The sequence below is a fragment of the Labrus bergylta genome, chromosome 11, assembly GCF_963930695.1.
Source record: "Labrus bergylta chromosome 11, fLabBer1.1, whole genome shotgun sequence".
In the NCBI taxonomy this organism is placed as follows: Eukaryota; Metazoa; Chordata; class Actinopteri; order Labriformes; family Labridae; genus Labrus; species Labrus bergylta.
The window spans coordinates 21,350,474-21,372,495 of NC_089205.1; the positions used below are offsets into that span (position 1 = coordinate 21,350,474).

The window sequence follows — 22,022 nt, forward strand, 5'->3', positions numbered from 1 at the left end:
TCTCGATTGGCTGTCACAGAGACAGACACAACAGTGGAGTGTCTGTTTGTATCATCTGCACACACATATGTCCAGATTTGTCTGTAACACTCATGACATGAAATCTAACATTCTGTATGTCACATTTTAAAGATTTCTCTACACAGTAACATCTTGAATTAAATGTAATAAAATCTTTATTTGCTGTGTTTAAATGTATGAGTGCAGCATAGCGGGCTCTTTATGGTCACTGCAGAGTCAGAGAGCGACTGGCCTGTAGGAATTCATTGCTTGGAGAAAAACAGCAGAACAGGAGATGTTATGACATCATGGGGCACAGTGCTGCCACCTAGCGGATTTTATCAGTCACTGCACTCTCCTTTGTCTCATCGTTAAATGCATCATAACAAAACAATACATAGTATTAAGAGATATATAAGGCTTTTGTACCTCACATGCATGTTAGGATTTTGTGCTACCCTATACTAGTAATCCTCTCAATTCAAAGGGACAACATGTACTCTAAAGCCCACACATTTATTCATCTATATAAAAAAGGAAGACATATAGTTTATGAACATGACCCATTGGTAAAATGATGTCCAACATGGTTGACTTTGACACCTTTCAGTAAAGCTGGGACAAGTCTGGTGCAACCTATTGAATTTTAGATTGTCTTTAAGCCAATCCCTGATAGGACATGCATCTATACATTTTATTTATTCCATTTTCCTGTGATAATTCGAAACATTACTGTTGTTTAAATCAAGATCACGAATATCTCAAGTGAATAAAGCTGGCTTTCCTATTATAAACGATTAATTAATTGCATTATTGGAGATCATAAAACTTGTTTTCTTGTGGCAGCAGGATCATTTTCTGGAAATCACGAAAACAAAGCTGATCAACGTGATAGGACCGACCCGACATGTCATGCTGACATTACCCACACTAATAAGGTACTGTAAGTGGAGTCTTTTGGGGTTGGGTTTGTGCTTTTCGTCTTTGGTGATAAAGGATAAATAAGTTCAGATCTCAAGAGAACAGCCGAGAACGACATGTTATCACAGAAAAATGTAGTCAATTAAGTGTTGCATGTCCACTTAGGGCTTCCATAGAAAACTGCTAAAACTCCTTTTTTTTTTTTTTTAAAAGTGGTAAAAAGTAGCTCAACATCCACCTGCAGCAGCTCTAACAATAAAATAAACACAAATTAAACAGAAGAGGATTCATGAATAGAGGCCCATTTTACTGCAGAGTAAGCACTTTCTTCTGCTTAAGACTTCAATTCTGCAGAGTTTAGACACAGGGTCTTAAATTCTAGAGAGACCAGCTCAGTACTTTTCCCTTTAGTTCATGTGTCTCACTCACAGAGGCTTTTAATAGATTATCTTTATATCCTTGTGTCGCTACTTCAACTTAAGTACAACTTCCCGTCGTTCCTCAGACATTTAACGATACAAACACGTCTTCAGATATAATCGATGGACCATAAAAAAATACATTTACAACTGCAATGAATCATCTTTCTTTGTATTTTATTTGTCTCTCATTCATCACATTGCACACTTTGTCCTCATTGAACCCAGAAATGTCACAGGTTGAGACTGGAGACAACATGGAGGTTTCAGATTCTGAGGTTTTCCCCGTTTTTTCTTTCTCCTGTTATATAAACAAATATATACAGATATCCCAGGAAGAGCGTTGTAATAATAATAATAATATTTAATCCTTTCCAATAATAACAATTAATTTAATAAATACTCAGTGTTCTTAACCACACGAGGAGAATGAGTTTGGGCTCACTCTTTTACCGACGGGATTGTCATCATCCCATACAAATAACAACACACACATATTCAGACTCTTACACACATACTCACATACTCACCGAGAGAAATTTGCACTGTCAAGTAAATACCTCCGTCCCATGTGTAAAATCAACTCCGCAGAAAAAGTTGATTGGTCAGCCGTGAGTAGAGTCAACAGAGAGGCTGTTGACGTGCACAGCATGGCTCCAAAAGTGCCACTGAGGTTGAGCACAACAGGTCAGAGGAGAATACAAAGTGTCCAACCAGTCCTACGGGAAATCCCCCTCAGACTCCTTCTCTTTAGTGTCCATTCCAGTGGCGTGAACGAACGGCATCCAAACAGAGTGTGGAATGTTTTTGTCCCAAAACGGACTAACAGATGAAAACGTGACAGAGTGAAACAGCATCCACACATAAAACAACATGCACTGAAAAGCACCGGCACGCAAATTATAAAAGAGCCCAGTTTTGTTCTTCCACACATGTACAGTAATATATACACACTCACACAGAGAGAAACACACCTGCAGGTCTGCCAAAACCAATAGAAAAAAACAAAACATTTTTGCGAACAGGTCGCCACGGGAAAGGTGCAAGCACAGAGATAATAAACCGTTTTTTTTTTTTTAACTGTACAAGGCTGAGGAGAGAACCAGTCCAGCAGAGCTGTGAAAAGAGGCTTTTTCTTGCCTCAGCATTGTAAGGAAGAGGATGATGACCCTCGTGTAGCGAGATGACACATACTGTATGAGGATGAATGCAGAGGCTTCATGGGAGATGTTCGTGCACTAGCAGAAGACACTGCGTGCAAAATAACAAACAAAAACACTCTCTATTAAGAATCCCAAAGCAGTCCAGCTCCTCTTTTGGTAAGGGAAACACTCCTGAAGGGATGGACATTTAGATGAAATGTTAATCAACATTTTTTTAAGTGCAAGCACAAAGCGGACAGGCAGAAGCACAAGCAGGTGGAATGAACAGTTAGCAAAGTCAAAAAGCGGTTTTTAAAGTACTTGAATGGCTTTTGAAAGGTCTTATAGGAAACGCAATCGGGTCATGAGAGCACGAGGAAGCAGGTTAAGATGGCTTCTGAGGAGGGAAAAAAGTGATGGGTACGTTGGGTTATAAAAGGCCTGCAGGTCCCTCAGTGTGGTGCAGGTTGGAGAGCACTAGCAGGTAGCTGCTAGCTTGAAGGTTTCACACCTTATTATTAGGACACACGAGATGAACCGCCTAAAAACGCCTCAAAAAACGACAAGGAGTGTTTCTGCCAGTTTCGAGTGAGTGCACTTTGCTTGGCTCAGACATCAGTAGGCATTGACCATTGCCATTGATTGCGGCCATGTTCCTCTAAGGCCGCGCTCAGGTTGGGAGCTCTTATGCTGTTTCACGGCTCTGTTCTGAGTCGTAAGTCATATTTAGTGTGCCTGATTCTGTTAAACTTTTTCGGCCTCCTGATGGATGGTTAACTGAAAAGACAACAGGTCGAAGGATAAATGATGTCAAGTTCAAAGCATAGACTGCACTAAACATGAATGTAGTCTCAGTGACATCGACCATGGGCTTCTGAAGATGGTGGTTGCCATATTGGGAAAGCTACCTCTATATAACTTCTGATTAATCTAGAAACAGGAAAGGAGGTGGAGCTGAGGCGGGGCCTTTACCCTCCCAGCATACAGCTACAACTCCCCCGTCTGTCAATCAATCAGCCACGCCCCTAATTATGCAAATATATGTGGAACTCTCAGCCTTAAAATCATCCAAACAGATGAGTTATATAAAGTCTAGTCTGTACAGATTTTACCAAGAAGAAGAAATGAGCTACAGAAAATAAAACCAATAAATCCAGTGTCTGTACCCGTTTATAAATGTGATTCTTTTTGCTGTAAAAGTAGCTTTTGAACATGGGACCTAATGCAAATCTTTGGTTTTAGAAACCAGTGTCAAGTGGACACTTAATGAACTGCAGCTTTTTACAGTAATGAATTGGATTTATTTTCAATATTGGCGGATGCTGCTTTGTTCACAGATAAAATGACAACAACCTATTAGCAGTGGTCAACAAAGGCTAGTTGTTAGCATCCAGCTGCTTGCTAGATACTATTTATGTTAGTTAGAAAGTGAAATAAAAAGCTAATATAACCCGTAGTTTGGTAGCTTTAATTCTTAGCTAATTTTAAATGTGAGCTTGAAACAGAAAACTGGTGAACATCAGTGGAGCTAATGTAACTTTTGGCTAATGAAACATGATAAGAGCTTGAATGCTACTATTAGCTGTTAAATAAAGTTAGCTAATGGGTTACCAAATGTCTTTTTACTTCTGAATATTGCCAAATTTCCCCTGATGATTTTCCCCAATCACATGTCTGAATGACTTCAAAACTGGAATAAAACATCTCTTGAGCTTCCCACTCTGAGCGTGACGTCAAAGCAAATGGCTTTTAACGATAATTGTGATTTATTTTTCGGCTTGAGCTTTCATGTCCTGGTTCACGTTTGGTGGTAAAAACTTGAAAATGTTCACTTGCTGTTTTCCCCTATGACTACTCTTGTCCGAACACAGTGGCCAGGGGGACAGTGCGGTCCGAGCTCTGGCCCTCCACGTCCATGTCCATCAGGTTGGGTTTTGTGGTGCCGGCACTGCTGCTGTCCCCAGAATCCAGGGGGCTGTCACAGCTGCTGCCCGGGGAAGAGCTGAGGGTCCGAGAGAGAGAGCCCAGCTTCCAGGGGTCGGCTCTCATCCTGGCCGGAGTGGGCCGAGGCCTGGGTGCAAATTCAAGAGTCTTGGGTCTCTCCAGGGGGCTTATGAGGCAGAGAGGACGTTGGTCAGGTATTGGTGGAGCCGGGGCTTTACGCCGCTGAGGGATCCGGAAAATGGTGGAGGGGTCAGGAAGGCGAGGGAAGTCCAGGCTATCTGAGGTTCCTGAGTAATTAGGGAGAGAGAAAGTAGTATCAGTATAACAAAAACAAAATGAAGCAAGAAAAAAATCTACTTCATATCTCTTAAATATAAAGATTAGGGTTTTTTTTAGCTCTAAATATGTTCAATTTCATCGAAAACGTATTTCAGGGTCTGGCAGGGAGGATTGTAAGAGGATATAAAAAGTAAATGTAGGGTGTAAATATTGCGATAAGTGTTTACAATCAGAGAGAGAATGTCTTTACTACTATTAGTATAGGATGACAGGGTTTCCTACAAGCCTTGCTCTGGTGTAGAGAATTATAATCCGTCTTTCACTTATAGAAGCAATACTTTAAAGACAGTTAAAGACAATGGTTGAATAAAAACAAATCCCTGAATTTGTCTCAACAAATGTTGGATAAATTGACGTTAAAACTGTGTTCAGATGTAAATGGTTAACTAAGTATGTTGCGCAATCAGATATGACAGGATGCAATGCGATACGATACACTTTATTGTCCCTTTTGGTAAATTTGTCTTGGACTTAAGAGCTGCACACCTTTCTCTGCCTTCACAGGTAAATACAATAAAAAAATAAAAAAAAAAGGCCAGAAAGCAGCAGAGCATGAGTCTGGGTCACAAGCAGGGAAATGCAACCAAGAGTACATGAACGAGTGTGTCACTGTACCTTTGTTAGAGGACCTGTGTTGTGCTCCAGGTGGAGGAGGCATGGGCATGCTCCCGTCTGACGGCGTCCTGTGATGTCCCAGAGTCTGAGCTCTAGGTCGTATTGCCCCATCTGAAGGGGTCCGTCTGTGTCCTCTGTTCAAGGCCATGGTTGCAGACACGTGAGTTGGCGTGAGCGACTGGTTGGGCTCCTTCTTGAAGCTCTCCGCCCGCAGGTCCAGGAGTGGGTTGAGGGCAGGAGCTGGCGTTGCCGCTGGAGTTTTGACCCCTGTCATCGGGGTCAGGGGGTAATCGTCCGGGTCGGAGGGGAGGAGGGACTTGGTGGAGTTGCAGTCGGACAGAGAGGACAGGGAGAGGAGTGTGACGGACGGGGAGGGGTCAAGGCAGGGGAGGGCTGAGTCGTGATGTCTGGAGAGGGAGAGGGAGAGGTTTCTGCTGGGCGGTGAGGTGCTGCGACGGAAACGTCCCGTACGCTGGAAGAGACCGTCCTTCTTCTTCCGCTGCTCCTCTTTGAGGTCCTGCTCGTCCTGAACCACCTGAACGCAACATAAGCAAAGGTTAACAACATGTTACGTACAAAATGTAAGACTTTCTCTGCCTCATGATCACGATCTTGACATTCTAAAGCTAACTAATTAAACACAAATCATTACTTTGATGATTGCATTACTCTAAACTGTGCGCCTGCTTTTTTTAAAAACCCTCCTTTCCCTCTGATCACAAACACAATCCCTTAAAACACAGAATCTATGAAGGGCTGGAAAGCGTCCATGCAGACCTCGGCCCATGCTGACTCGACAGCAGCGCTCATTTCCTGCTGATAATTTGGCAGCTTGTTCATCCTGTTTCATTTCATCTTAAAGCGATCCATCAGTCTGAGACCTGGAGACTGAGCAAGTGATCTGAGTCACGTCAATGTTACTGTAAGGTTCAGTCGTGAAAAACAAAAAGAGTATTTTGTGACTATAATATGTGCATTCAGTGCAGACTTTCCAAAAAATATTAATTTATTAATCAGGAATTACTTTAATATCCTGTAAGGAATGTCTTGTTTAAAGACAAGCTAGCAAAACGAAATGACCAAATAAAAACTTGAGCTCGTAAATAACCCAAGCTGCCAGTTAGACAGGGTTGGTACCAGAAAGAAAACTAATGTATGTAACAAAAAATATTGAAAAATTACATAAAAATGGTAAGAAATACAAACATTATCTATTGACTGATGTATTTCAACTCAACATGTTGACATATCTGCTACAGAAACTGCTGTGCTATTTACATTTAGACATTTGAAACCCTGCCAACTTGTTTATTTTCTTATCCTACAAATGACTGAAATGATTATTGTTTGTCTTTGTTTGTGGTCCTTTTTGTCTTTATATTAGTTGTGAAGGTGCTTTTGTCAAAAGCGACATACATCTGAGAGTGAGTAGGACACAAGAAAAAGGAGGAAACAGCGTCAGTAGTCAACACACAGCTTTTTATAGAATAAACACCCTGACATGTTAACCTGTTTATCAGCATCATTGTAATGTTTAGGGTGAGTTTGGTTGTGTTTAAAGAAGTGGACTGTTTTGCATACTTTTGTTTCTAGATATTTATACTTATTATTAACTGTACTGAGATTTATAGGATGGAATATTTTAAGTCTACATTTTCTGTTGTTGATATATTTCAGATTCTACATAAAATGGAAATTCCGGTCATTTCAAACTTTCTGGCTCCAGCAAAAAAAAAAAAACAGGTAACCAGCTCAAAACTCTGTGACGTGCAAACATGATGCATTTAACATGTATACAACTGGATGTGTCCCAGTGCAAATATTAGTATCCCTCACTCTTTTTCATACACATCAGCTCTTTCTTAGAGGAAATATCAAAAGGACTAATCGAGCAATGGAAGGACATATTCAGTGTGTAAGGTAAGATCTCCTTCCTATAACACCTGAAGTGCTGTTCAGTGCTGATCGTTAAAGTGTTTCTTAGAGCTAGTCGACTTTAACTTCTATAACCACCATTAGCAGTCCTCTTTCATTATTATAGCTGCTAATGTTAGTATTAGAATGATCAGTTTCTTTCTTCCTCACCTGCAGTTTTCCGAGCTGCAGCAGGTCTTGCCCGAAGCCGACAGACGCCAGCAGAGAGGCACAGCCCAGCAGCAACATGTCGCTCTTCTTCCTCTGGCTGCTGCGACGGAGCGAGTCCTGGTAGCTTGCCCCCGTCCACAGGCTTGACCCGGATCCCTGACATGAGCCAACACTAGCAGGTAACGTGTTGGGGCCCAGGCTGCTCCAAAGGGACCCCGAGTCCTCCGTGGCCCCGTTGCTGCTGGTCTCTGAGGGCTGCATGGACCCCGGGGACTCCTCAAACTCACCGCACTCCTCTGTTTAAGCAAGAAAGCAAAGTTTAAGATGAATCTCTCGGCACTAACGTGATGCAGAATTTCAAAGTGAAAATTGAAGACTGACCCATTTCATTGAGGCTGGAGAAGCCGGCTGTCATAGGTGCATGTTTAGGGGACTTCCCAAGATTTGGTGCACTGGACGACCACACTTTGCATCCTTCACCCAGCGATTTCAGTCTGCAAACACACACACAAACACACACATAACACTAAGTAACATAGTGCTACAATATTGTCTTCAGACTGAGAGAAATAAAAATCCAGAAGCTTCATGTCACATGAGGACAGTCATCATCACAACATGGATTTTTTTTTGTCTGTCTCATTTTCCAGAGACAATAACGCCGCTTCTCACCCGTTTAAACTCTGTGATGAGAAATTGATTGAAATGTTTTTGTTGTTCTGTTAGGAACAACAATCTGTAAGAATATATGAGAAAAGGTTGTTTTCTTCTGGTCTGTGATAACTGTGATTACCCACTCACTGTGGGTGAACACAAAACAAACTTATGATCCACTTTTAGACACTTCAGTTTGATGTGGTACATTGTGATTAGTGCATCTCACGTTTCAGAGATCACTGTTAGGTATTTTACACTGTCTGCACAGAGTTTACAAATGTGTCATGTCATGTTATTCTTCTGCTCACAGCATTCCATAAGAAACATGTTCACTTTTACTCCAGTACAACTATTTCACAAAACATACAAAGAGCTCATGAAATATGTCATTTTTCAAAGTTTAAACTTTAAATTGTGCAAGAACAGCTGCCATTGGATAATAAAAATAAATGTAATTGTCCACTCTTCTAATTCTGTCTGTATTTATTCTATACAACCACTTTTTATTGTTTCAGCCTTTTAAAGACCTTGTGTAAACGAGTGTCATACTTTTCCTCCCCGCCGACCCTCTCTTTCTGGTGGGTGGAGCTCGGTCCCCAGGTGCGTCCCTTCTTCTTGCTGGTCGTCAGGTCTTCCTTCTTACACACGGCACTGCGTCCCCACGTCTTACTGCCGTCACTCGGCGTCACTGATGTACAGAGAGAAAACCCTTATTACTTTAATCCAGTCCTCTCAGACAGGATACTCAATAAAAATATTTTTGGGCAGTTTATCACTCACGTCTGATGGCTCTCAGCCGGGGTATGACTCCCGGGCTGGCAGGTGGGGTGGTGCTCTCGCTGCCCTGAGTCTTCCTCTTGTCCACGCTGGGAGACGCCTGGACTGTGATTTTATGTTCAAAGCCTGCAGGTGAGAGAAGAGACACAAGAGACACAATGAGATGCAGTCTACCATGACCTTAAATTAAATTAAGAGATTTCCTGTTGGTTCAGGGCTCAGGTGTCTCACCAGTCAGTTACTTTGAATCTTTTTTCCCTTGTGAGCTCTCTACTGTTCAATAAAATAGAATCATGCACCCAAGACAAACAGCATAATTGTTCTGGATTTTACCATGCATGCAGCAGGTATGATGGCAGAACATTTCCCTAAAATAGAGAGATAATATAACAAGAATCATCAAATGTAATGTGGACAACCTACGAGAAATCAAAATGTGCAAAAACACGAGAAACATGTGGAACACTTGTTCGCACATATTCAAATCCATGTGGTTTGTTTGTTGTAAATTTGGAAGTCCACAGACGTTTAAATTTTCCACTTGTGCTCCATATTTTGCAACATGTGATCCCACTGAAGAACATGTTGAGGCTGAAACAACTAGTCCCTTTGTCAATTACCTGACAGACAGAACAGAAATCCTTTTCAATAGTGTAAATTAAAGTTTTTGTAATTTGTTAAGTTTAATACCAAACCCTTTTCTTCTGTATCCTGCTACAATGTAATAATGTGTAAGGAAGTTCCAATAAATAAACTGTAAAACAAAAATTATTATGGAATTATTGGATTTCAGTGTTTGGTTATATTTTCATCAAAATAAAGATAAATAAACATGAACTTGTTGGTCTAGTCTCATAGGGCTGTTTAAAGCCACAATTTACACCTGAATCACCAAAACTGAATCTAACAGGAAACTCTAATTCCTCTGATTAAAATAACCTGACTGCAGTTCCTCTTTCACCCACCAGATGGCAGACTGATGCAGTTGCTGTCTCTGCCGAGTTTCATCAGACGACTCTTCTTGAAGTGACCCTTCCTCTTCTTCACGCTGGGTTTCTCCTGGTACACCTGGTGGATGATGATGTTCAACTCTCGCTCCACGATGTCGATCTCCCTCTCGGCCAGCTCCTGCTCTCGCCTCCTCAGCTGCTCCTCCTGCTCCCTCTGTTCCTCAGCCGCCCGAGCCAACGCCTCCTCCCAAGATCTCAGCTCCTGTAGAGAGAGAGGAGAGGAGAGGAGAGGAGAGAAGGGGAGATATGAGGAGAGGAGAGGAGAGGAGAGATGATGAGAGGAGAGGAGAGGAGAGGAGAGGAGAGGAGAGGAGAGGAGAGGAGAGGAGAGATGATGAGAGGAGAGGAGAGGAGAGGAGAGATAAGGAGAGGAGAGGAGAGGAGAGGTGATGAGAGGAGAGGAGAGATGGTGAGAGGAGAGGAGAGGAGAGGAGAGGAGAGGAGAGGAGAGGAGGAAAAAAAGTGTAGAAGTATAAAAAAGAGGATGTTTATGAAAACAAAAGGAAGTGAGGAGATATGAGGAAATGGGAGGATGAGGAAGTGATAAAGGGGTGGAAGAGGAGAAGGAGAAGATGACAGGAATAGGGTAAAGACAAGGAGGAAAGAAAGGAAAAGAGGAAGTAGGGGAAGAGAAATTAAGGAGAAAAAGAAAATGATTGGAAAAGAAAGAGGATAAGAAAAGGGTGAAGAGGAGGAGAGAAAGGTGTTATTAGCACATCAGCACCTCCTGCCACACCTCCTCTGTTAGACTTGTTGCTAAGTTAATGTTGCTAAGGTACCATGACGTTTCTTTTACCATGAAACTCTTCTGTTCTTTGGATCAGACTCAAATTTTAAACCTACCATTAAAAAAAACAAGTCTCTGTGTTTTGGTCAGAATTGTCACCTTCTCTTTGGCCCGCAGCTCGTCAAACATCTGCTGGATCTCCAGCCTCCAGTCCTCCTGCAGCGAGTGAAATGACTCCAGAGGCATCTGAAACATGGCCGACTGCTCGATGGCCAGCAGTCTTCTCAGGATGCTGGTGAAGGAGGGTCTGCTGCGTGGGTTCGAGCTCCAGCACTCTGCAGGGCAAGACACGACAGGGTGCACACACACACACACGAATGAAAAGCATTCATTTACCCTCTCTATCTCCACTAATAACACCTACTTTAACCACTAGCATTAAAATATCTCAAATATGTTCAACTCCTGTGTGTGACATTTTACATTTGTAAAGTAACACAACAGAGTAGCAACTTTTAAATCTTCTAAAGTTTATTCTTTAAGGATTAAAACAATTATGTCCCAAGTGGCAATTTAAATGACTAAAAAAAGTATTTATTGTTGATCGATCAATACATACATTTAAAAAAAATCTAAACTACCATATAAAAACTATAAAATAAAAAGCGCTCCTGGCAGTAAAGGCGGCAACATGAGCCATGGAAGCGAGCAGCATGGGACAGCATATGGCGACCATCATGAGCCAAACCCTGAGTGACAGTGTTGCAGAAACACGGTGCACACCTACAGTAATCTGCTGAGCCACACTCATGATCACTGCTGCCTCTCCAACACTAAACCACAGACACAAACATCGAGTGAGACAAGCACCAAGAGAGGCAAAGTAAGAGTGCCACCAGGAGGGGGTTTCATATTTTTACAGCAGGTAAGACTCTCTATGAGGTAACCTTAAATTAGCATAAAGAGTGAAGGGATGAAGTCGGAGCGGGAGGAGATGAAAGTGAGATGATGACAGGAGTAAACAGAGTGTGGAGAGATTAGCGGTAGAACATGGATAGGATGAAGAGGAGTGTAAGGGAGGATGAGGACGAGGAAAAGAGCTTTAAGAGCAGAGAGGGAGAGGACTGAAGTTTGCCTGACAGTTAAGAAACAGCTCCTTTCTTTTTTATCACAAGTAAAAACACAGCCACGTAGCATACTCATCGTTACAGAAAGACGTTTTGCTATGAGGAATCTTTTATAAAAGGCATGTGCGTGTTTAAACAGAGACAACCTTAACTGTGAAACAAGAGCTCTTTAACACTCCATCACTGTTGGCATTGAGCTGCTGGATTATTTGCAAGGTGAAAAGGAGAAATCTTGCCCTGGGGATGTCAGGCGATTCATGAAGATGTATAAAAATCTACTTAATGAAGACGTTCACACCGAGTCCATCCTTTTTTAACTCTTAATGTCCGTCCACCTGATGCAAAAAATCATCATCTATAACCAATCAGTATAAGGTTGTTTTATAGTAAAGACGAGATAACAATTGCACTTTTTTCAAGGTGAATTTTTAACATGTTTAGGGTCATATCTAATGAAAGACGGAGAGAAAAATACATTTTAAAAAAACACAGAAAACATAAAGCTAAACTTTCCAACCCTGAATGAAGAGAACACGTTCCGTTCTCCATAATATCATAAGTATTGACTTGATTTCTGAAGTGTTACAGGGGTCCATGGCTGCTTACCTCCCAGCAGCTGAGCGAAAGGTTCAGGGCACGTTGAGGGGATGGGGAGAGTCAGCTTGTTCATGGCGACACCGTAAGCCACGGCCAGAGCGTCGATCTCCCTGTAGGGAACCTCGCCGGTCAGCAGCTCCCACAGTAGGACACCGAAACTGTGACAAATGACAAAAGAGGAACAACATTTCAGGTGCTATGACATCCTTCTTCGGTTCAATAACATCTAAAGTTTCATCATTACTGAAGACTGAGATGAATTCACTCACTTTGACATAATACTTTTATGAATGGACGTGTATGTATGAGGGGAGGCATGTGGGAATGTGATGAAGGTTATCTTTTTTTGTTTATAGAGAAGCACAGCACATTTACTTTGTAAAATGTGCAACGGCAATAAAAGTATTTTATTCTATTCTACATTCAAAACACGAGCAAACAGCGCTTAAAAATAACGATAGCTTCACTTTAACCAAATCAAAAGTTAAAATGTGCTTACAAGTGAATCCATCAGTGTATAGAATAACAGTCATGTGTGAGATGTTAGCCGTTGTGTTCGTCAAATGAATAGAGGTTAAATGAGTGAAACAGGTGCTGTACCTCCACACATCACTGCTCTTGGAGAAGAGGGAGAGCTTGATGACCTCCGGGGCCATCCAGGCGTACGTCCCCGCCGCACTCATTTTGGTCGTCTGGTGCCATTCTCTGGCCAAACCGAAGTCTGTGATCTTCAGGATTTTACAGCTCAAGTCCTCCCGCTCCACCGGCTCCAGGATGAGGACTGAGGAGGAGGAGGACAGAGAGAGAAGAAAGATCAATGTTAAGACACAGCTGCACACAAAGTAAGAATGGCACAACAATAACAAATAAAAACGTCTTCTGTAACTTTGAGGTTTATAAACGCTCCCTGACAAGAGATTCAAATGACACTAACAGCTAAATGTAGAGTTAAAAAAAACTCTTTTTAGAGCTCAAGGAGTAAAAATGTAATGGTTGTAACGTCTAAAATGTAGATTTTCAGGGTTTTTATGCAATATGTTATGATAGGAAATAGAATACTTTAGGTTTGAACATAATTCATATTAAGGTGAGCAGCTTGAAGACCTTATTTTGGTGATGGGAGTCTGTAGTGGACATTTCTCAGTTTGTACATCACTTAGAGGAGTCATTATTTGCATTGAATCTACAAAACAATACATCTTTAAAATCTTTATGAAAAAGAAAACATGATGGTTTAACATCAATAATCAAATCAAATGTAAGATTTCCGTTTGTTTTTTTTTTCCCTTTTGGATTTTATGCATATAAAGGCATTGTTTATTTTTGGTTGGTGTTTTTAAAAATCCAGTTTCTTTTCCAGTTCATGAACACTCTGTAACACTGTGAATGTGCCCATTAACAAGAAAAAGAAAAAGAAAAAGGTCTTCATGTTCAATACCACAGTCATGTTTACATTACAGGTGTGGCCGCAGCAGTGTGCTCTTCAGGTTTCTGCTGTACATAAATATCAGCTGTGCAGTCAGAGCAGGCTGCAGCATTTGATGTGTTCAGTGTGTATACATGTGGTCACACAGTCTTTTGAATAGTATCTTCTTTACACCGTTCCTTGTTAATGTTGGTGTCTCTGTGTTTCTCTGTACGACTTCCTCCTTCATTTCCGTGTGCGAGCTGGTTATGGAAATGTTTGGAGTGTACACAGTTCACAGGCAGGTGGGGGTCACTTTCTCTCTCTCTCTCACTTATCTACAGGCTTATGCAAAAAGAGGTGGAGGGAAGGAGGCTGCACACACACAGCGGTGTCTTTGTATACACAAATGTATGCACACACACACACACACACACACACACACACACACACACACACACAAACTCAACCTTTCACGTGATACAGGTGTGCCTCTCTGTTTTCCTGCTCTGTCCACAAGCTCACGAGCAGAGCAGGTTCACTGATAAAGGATTGATCTCTGGCGAGTCTGCACTTTTATCCATAGTCAGAAACCAGTTTTCACATCATCTACTGAGATGAAAGAAGTGTTAATAAACCACAACCCAAATCAAAGTCATGTTTAAAATGTATAAGATCACTTGTGCTTATGATAATATTAATGATTCATGGATGCGTGAGCGGTGCTTCATGTTGTTGCTGGTCAACTGGATGTTTAACTGCTTCATATTGCAGCAATAACAAATGGTTGATCCGCCAGTTCATTTATCAAAACGTATTTTGAAAATCAGAAAATCAAACCCTCATTTGTCTTTTTCTTAGGTTTCATATACCTTTTAAGTTTGAGTCTAAGTCAATGAATACACACAAAAATGGCTGGTCAAGAGAAGAGACGCTGACCATACCCAGAATTGGCAATATAGGAATACGACATTGATATTTGAGCTTTGATCACCAAAATCGTCAGGGAGAGGAGAACATCCTCAAGTCAAAGTGGACTTTGGTGCCAAATCTGAAGAAAACAAATCTCCCAAGGGGTTTCGGAATTATCATGTTCAAAAGAATAGGAGGAAAATGCCAAACCTAATTTTTCTGATACGTTTGTCACTGTGAGGGACGGCAGTCTTCTCATGGCTAACTCTCTCTCGCTCTGTTTGTCTCTGAAAAACTAAAGATGGAGTTCAGACAGACAGAACAGGAGGGTGAGACGTGTTTGCATGCTACGATTGCTGTGTCCTCGGCCTCTCCTGATTTTCTGTGATAAATGTGGAGCACATCCACACATGGAGGGTGGAGGGTGGAGGAGGAGCGCAGGGTCTGGAACACAGCGAGGAGGCGACACATTGAACCTGAATGGATGCAAAGACGCGTGAGCGTAGCAGCACTTCCACCTGCTCCCACTCTGCCCCTCCCTCCTGTTCCTGGTTTAATTATAAAAACATTAACGTGTTTCATCTTTCACACCTCGAGATTGTACTTCTCAGCTTCTTGACACCAGCTGCACATGTTTCATTCACCAAGTTGACGACATCCGAAGGAGCACAGCACATTTGAAATTCAAGCAAAGAAGAATAAATATTAGAATATAGATATTGTGGTGAAGTGGTTCTAATTTTTCTGTTAATTCGAAAGGCCCTGATTGTCATGTTCCAGGTTTTAAATAGATTCTACCTGCAAAGAGATCAATATAACAAAAGGTGCCCTTATCTGATTAAATGTTTGGTGAAGATGTACCCATTAGGACTGGCACTTTATCGGTTTACCTGTGTGTCATGGAGTGCCGACTTAGAGGTGCAGGGGAGCCATTAGGCCACAATCCAGAAACTCTAGTTACAGCCAAGTATCATTGCTCAGCTGTCAAAAACACCTGCTAAGTGGCCAGAGAGTCAAACTTTCAGCCCACAGGGAGCAGCAGTTTTCTTTGAGTCCACTGTGATCAAATGTTGATTCAACCTTGAAACACCGCCCTTGTTCTTTCTGCATCCCTGGACTCTGACCCCCCCGCTAAGTGTTCAGAAATGCTATTGAGTCAGTGTTTGATCACAGATAGAGGAGTGACCAGCCAGGCTTTAACCCGACTTAATGATCCACAGGCTGGTTAGTCAGTGTAGGTGACACATTAGCAAACAGCCCGATCAGATAAGTCACCACTCAGGAATGCAATCAAAGGTCCTCCGAGTGACGGTATTTCCCCTCGGAGCCAATAACGTTTAAGTATATAACACCTTAAATGAGACACGTAACAAGTTTGGCATGTGGTGGCTCTAATCTGGAAACTCCCGGCCAGTCCCACAGAAGAAAAGCTGCAGATCTAATAGTCACATTGGGTCAGCACTTGTGAAAGATTACACGGATAACAATAGAGTAAAGAATGTTTAGCGATAGAAAAAAAAGCTAATTGTGACGACAACAATTAAACTGGATGTTTGTGCTGGGTGCTTAAGGTGTGAGCAATTTAAGCATCAATTAAAAGAAAAGGGAGGGAATTCAATTCTCACTTAGTAAAAAAAAAAAACCTTAAAAGTCATTTCTTCAAGACATCATAGCATCTTTGATTTGTAGTCCCTCTGAAATGAGTGTGTAACAGCTAGTTAGCAAACATAATTTGTAGGAATATTTTAGGATTCCTAACAAAACAAAAATGATAAAAAATCACATGTAAAAAACACAAGCTGTAATAAATAACACTAGATTTGCCAGATTCTGCATGTCTATGAAGAAATCTAAGAATCAACATACAGTATTTGTCACCGTTTGTCATCATGTTTTGAAGTATTTTATTAAACACTGAATGAAGGAACTACAATGACTGGACTTGAACATAGACAAACTGAGCCACTGTGTTGCTGTCACTCTGTACTGCCTCGTCTTAAATAAACTGTGTTGGACGGCGACCAATCAGCTGATAGAGTTTTGGGCGTGGTCATCCGAGGAGTCAGCTGAGAGATTTAGTCAGTCCGATCAGCTGATCAGGATGCTGCAGGTGGTGCAACCTGTCAGAGTCAACACTGTCACGATCATGACACATCACAATAACCTCGAGAACAAAGTGTACTACAAGTACAGATTCAAAGCAGGTTTAAAGCTCAAGTGTATCCTCAGATCTGCTTTAAGGATGAGCTAAAAATACGTATTCAACCTTACATTGACACTGGTTAATACACTAGTAGTAGTTGTAGTTGTGGCCTTTGCTTGTTTTTCTCAGTTGACACGTTGTTTTGTGATGTTTTGGCTCCGGATCAGTTCAAGTCTGCTGTGTCATTAACTTGCTGTTATGGTAACAAGGGCAGAGGTCACAGACTGAAAGTATGACACTGGGACAGAAGAGAAGAAATCCCTCCTGCCCCTATGAGAGCACTGTTTTCTTTTTCTACGGCTTAGTTTTCTATATTATTTAAGTTTTCACATCCGTTCTTTTGAGGGCCTAAGAACACTAACTGAGTTTTTTTTGGCGCCGGAAGCGTCCACAACCTCAATTTCAAAGCGCTTCTCACCAGTGCTTGCTGTTGCTAGGTTACAGAAGCTGTGCCACGGCACTTCCGCATCCCTTGGTAATGACTGTTGAGTCTATTTTTAGTTGCTCTGTATGCTTATTTTTTGTTTTTGTTCAAGGTAATTTTAGAAAAAAAATTGTAATAGTAATTGAAAGGAACGACGTCCTGGTATGGAAGCAGCTACAGACCTGATAATTGGACCCTCTAAAGAAATGACTCTGGGTGCACGAGATGGATGAATTAGCCGTTGTTCCTGACAAAGTTGATGTCAGAAATCCTGCCCTTACTTGATTTTGATCGGTCGGTGAATGAGGAGTGGCAATCACCAGCATGATGGTGTTCTGAAATGTTACACCTCCTTGACTTCAGCATGTTGCCGCTCTCCTGTTAGCATGCTGATGTTAGCATTGCTGTAGCCGCACAGAGCTGCTAGCTTACTTGTCTGACTAATCACAAATGTTTTTTTATGCAGGCTACAGGGCAGGATTAACCAGCATGCAGACAATTATTTTGTAAACAAACAAGATGGCTGCAATCTGGATGAGCTGAGGGAAAAACTGGACTGAAGTTGATATTGTGCATGTGAAAAACAAATATTAAATGTAAGCTCCCAAACATACCAAAAGATACCAAACATTTGTACATATGAGGCTTGATGTAGAAGACATATGAATCAGATCCTAGCTTGCCCGAAGACACTCATTTCGTGGCTTTGGTTGGTTTTAGTGTCCAGATGCATATTACTCCGAGTTTATTGATAAGGTCCCTTGGGAGTGAGAGGTCCAAGATCCATCTGATAAGATCATTTCTGTTGAGTTTCCACGTTGATTTCTATGTCAAATCTTTGCAACTCAGACTGAGGAAAAAAAGCCTTCATCCAGATACTTTCTCCAATTTCACTGCTTCAAAAATGAATCTTCTTTCTTTTCCCACAACAAACTCATTTACACCTCCCCTGCTTTGTGCAGAAACAGGTGTAGCCTTGCAGGGCGGAGCAGCTGTGGTGCCAAGTCAGAAAATCACATCAGACATTCTTACAAACACCTGCTCCACTGACACCTCCATCCAACTTTCCACACCTCAAAACACCTCCACACTTTCTGCAACCTACGCCTGCCTGCCTGCCAAGGGATGCTGCCAAACACAAACAACATGTCAGGGAGACAAACAAAAAGCTACTTGACTGATGTGGCAGCAGGGCCACAGTTCATCAACACAGATGTGATTTGGGCCCATGGGATGCTGAGCAGCCTGGCCCCCCCTACCCTTCAGGCCCCAACATCATCTCTGGTTCTGCAAAGATCAAAACCTTGCAAACAAAAAAAGCAACCTCCCCCTTTATCACTACTGCCTAATGACTGGTCTCTTCATCTTTGTAACCCCCCCCTCCCTTTCCCCCATAGTCATCCCCGTCTGTTCCTCCCTCTGTGATGGTGCCCACTGCCTCACTGTCTGCTGTTTCAGCTGTCGCCAGCCTGGCTGTGATCACAACACACCGGGGAGAAGAAATGGAAGAAGAGACGTAGGGAAAGCAAAAGAGTGGATGGAGTCAAAAAAAATTGTAAGTAACTGAGAGGTAGATTGTGTGTACATAATGTAAGAGGCGGTGGGAGTGAGGTTGGGGGTGGGGGGGGGGGTGGTAAGAAGATGAGGAGCAAAGCTGTCTGAAGACGAAGAATGGGGGAGGGGAGACGAGGGAAAAAAGAAGCAGAAAAGAGGCAAGAGGGGACATAAAAATGACGCGAGAGGGAGAGCTGCAGAAATTAGGCCAAGAGCAGAGAGTGAAATATTGGGAAGAGAAGCAGCTGAAAGGGAAAGAAGAGTCGGTGCAGGGGAGCGAGAAAAGGCAAGAAAGAGTGAGCGAGATGGGGTAGAAAAGGAAAAAGCACAACAAGAAAGAGGGTAATAATGAGAGGATGAAAGATGCGGGGCAACTAGAGGTAAAGAGAGATGACTGGAGGGAGAGCTTTTGTCATTTTTTTCTTGGCAGCACATACCAGATGTCTTTGTATCTCAAAAGGTCTCTCTATCTTCCTTTGGCTTTCGCACATCTCTTCTCTCAAGAGATTTTCAAGCACAGGGAGATATAAAACATCTCCTAAAAACACACTAAAAAAAGAAACTTCAAATCCCTGTTACTTCAAATCCAAGTCCTTTACATCAAAGAAAGCTTAAGAATTTTAAACATCGACACAAGGACTAGATTAACAACTTCACAAACGTAACCGTTGGATTATTTACATTACTAAAAGTCCACAGCGAAGGCCTTTTTGCACACCACAGCGAGGCATGCATCAAATCTCCGGGTATCTTCCCTGATCCACCATGCTTTTACATGGAGTTTGGAGCAAGGAGCGAGTCTGCTCCCATGTCATTGATACTCTGGCTTGGCTCCACGTGTACCACCACAGGCCATGAGGGCTCTAATCCTGAGCCGCTCAGTGGCACAGTTTCACCCTGCAGCCATTCACTTTGTCTGCACACAAACGCAGCTGCCAAATTCGTGTGACCAGGCAGACTTTCCCCTCAGAAGAGATGGAGGTATTAAATGAGGCGGCTTTCTCTCAGCTCTTTTTTAGGATGAAGTGTGTGTGTGTGTGTGTGTGTGTGTGTGTGTGTGTGTGTGTGTGTTTGTGTGTGTGTGTGTGTGTGTGTGTGTGTGTAATGAAAAAGTGAGTACTTACAGTGTGGGAATTCATGGAAAAATGTATGAGATTGACCTGTCAGATTCGAGGCAAAAAAAAGGTGATCATTGTTTTCCTGTTTCCAGATTAACATGTGTAAGTGTTATCCCCCTTATCAATAATAAGTAGCAATCAGAGTGGGGAGGGGGGGAGTGTTTTGTACTGTTTTATGCTTGACATCATGTTTTTTTTCTATTTATTAATTGATGCAGTCCAGTTACGAGTACCATTGACTTAAGGGCTGGCAGGGAAAATCTCCCTACTTGAGGGATGTGTACAAGAGGCAACTCAGAAAACCTTCAGAGGCAGACCGTTCTGAAATGTTCTCGAACTTTTCAGGAGTGCATGGGGCTTCAGACACACACACTTCAGTGCTGTGCCTTGTGCTGATATAGTAATGTCGTTTTTTTTTTTTCTCAGCATTCTGCTTCTGCGACTTTAATGTTCCATCTTGAGCAAGCTGTGTAAAAGGGGCTTGTGGAGCTACATTTTTAAAGATGGTAATCACACAGGGTGTAACTAATAACAACAATAACTCATCATAACTACCGAACAGTGTTTTCTATTTTAAGTCATTATCATTTATGGGTTATAAAGGACCTGAGCTCTCAGCAGGTCGCTCAGGAAGCCAGTCAAGTCATGTGTTTTCCCCCCCTGGAGTGCAGATACATGTCGAATAAAACATTTTAGTGTTGACTTCCTAGGTTCTTACACTGCAAACATGCATTAGCCGGCCTGTTGTCGGACTGAAGTGTCCTCTTGTTGACTCCACTCTGAGGGTGGGTAAAGGACTTTCAGCTCGGGGGACACCCAGCGCCTTCTCTGCTCAGCCTGACTCCCTGCTCCCCGTGCCAGGCTGCTATCCAGCAACAATGACCCTCACAGCTGAGTCCCTGAACATACAGCGGCCAAGGAGATGTCAATGTAAGTGTAAGTTTGTGTGACATTACTGTGCTAATCACTTTGTCTACCATAATGTACAGCTTGCCCCCCCCCCCCCCCCCAGACACACAAAGACACAGTGTGTGTTTATTTCTTAGCATTATTCCACAGGGATATTTGAATAAAGAGACCAGAACTCATTTGAAAGGCCTGGTCAAATAAAAGAGAAACAAATGTATTGTTTCAGTTTCTCTAGCTGAGTGTTTTCCCTCGCTGTGCACTTCTTTGTCATCTTGATTTAATATCAAACGACCTCTCGTGCCGCTGCTTCTCAGATGCTCGACTGACTGAGGAGCTGAGGTGAATTTGAGGCGATGATGAGGAAAGGAAAACCGCCCAGGGCACTTAGCGGTGGTGTTTACTCCACTACTGGTTGTCTGTCCCCTGACTCTGAGCGAAGTAAAATAAACTTTCAGGCCTGTTTTTGCAAAAAGAGGTGAAGAAACCCCAGGAGCTATAGGATCCAGCCTTTTGTTGGCATATGCAAATCTGTTATGGTTATATAATGCTGTAGAGTTATTTGCTGTTTTGAAGCAGTTTCAGGAACAAGGTGTGACAAAACTTTCATGAACATTTGAACAGTGATCACTAGGGATGGGACAAACTATATATCAGTACGTCTTCCAGACTCATGTGATACAATTATTGATTTCCTGGGGCCAAATATGGATACTTTAATTTAAAATAAATACAGCAATCCAGACTGATTCCCCAATTTGACTCACTGCGTCCCTACTCCATGACTTCTCATGGTGTCGCTTTCAACATTAATGAGTGTGATGTGAACAGAAAGTGACAGCGGGATAAAAGACAACAGAAAGACAATGTCAGACAGCAGTAAAGAAGTTAAGAGATGAAGCATAAAAAACGGCGGAACTGACACCACATTGCCGTCCCCTTTCACACAGCCACACGTTTAAGTTAAATAACTCAAGACACAGAAGCATAATACTGAGGAGAAACCTTTCCACTGCTAAGCCAGCATCATCACTGCATACATCAATCCTGCAGTTATGGGCGATTTATATTCGTCAGTTAATCAGACATCATGATGTATCAATGCGTGATTGTCTTGCAATATATAAATTATCGCTGTAT

At 42.1% G+C, this 22,022-nt stretch overlaps 1 protein-coding gene across 1 annotated transcript in view; it reads right to left on the reverse strand.

The window, feature by feature from the left end:
• Positions 1 to 1,500: 1,500 nt before the first annotated feature.
• The window catches only part of map3k10 (mitogen-activated protein kinase kinase kinase 10), a 32,064-nt gene continuing 11,542 nt past the window's right edge, over positions 1,501 to 22,022 (reverse strand). Inside the window, exons 2-11 of the mRNA XM_020636153.3 lie at positions 12,961 to 13,141; positions 12,370 to 12,518; positions 10,796 to 10,971; positions 9,865 to 10,111; positions 8,903 to 9,025; positions 8,672 to 8,810; positions 7,847 to 7,959; positions 7,466 to 7,761; positions 5,381 to 5,915; positions 1,501 to 4,713 (exon numbers count right to left, since the gene is read on the reverse strand). Of these exons, the coding sequence (XP_020491809.2) occupies positions 4,334 to 4,713; positions 5,381 to 5,915; positions 7,466 to 7,761; positions 7,847 to 7,959; positions 8,672 to 8,810; positions 8,903 to 9,025; positions 9,865 to 10,111; positions 10,796 to 10,971; positions 12,370 to 12,518; positions 12,961 to 13,141 (2,339 nt within the window). The 3' untranslated portion in view covers positions 1,501 to 4,333. The remainder of the gene's footprint in view (positions 4,714 to 5,380; positions 5,916 to 7,465; positions 7,762 to 7,846; positions 7,960 to 8,671; positions 8,811 to 8,902; positions 9,026 to 9,864; positions 10,112 to 10,795; positions 10,972 to 12,369; positions 12,519 to 12,960; positions 13,142 to 22,022) is intronic.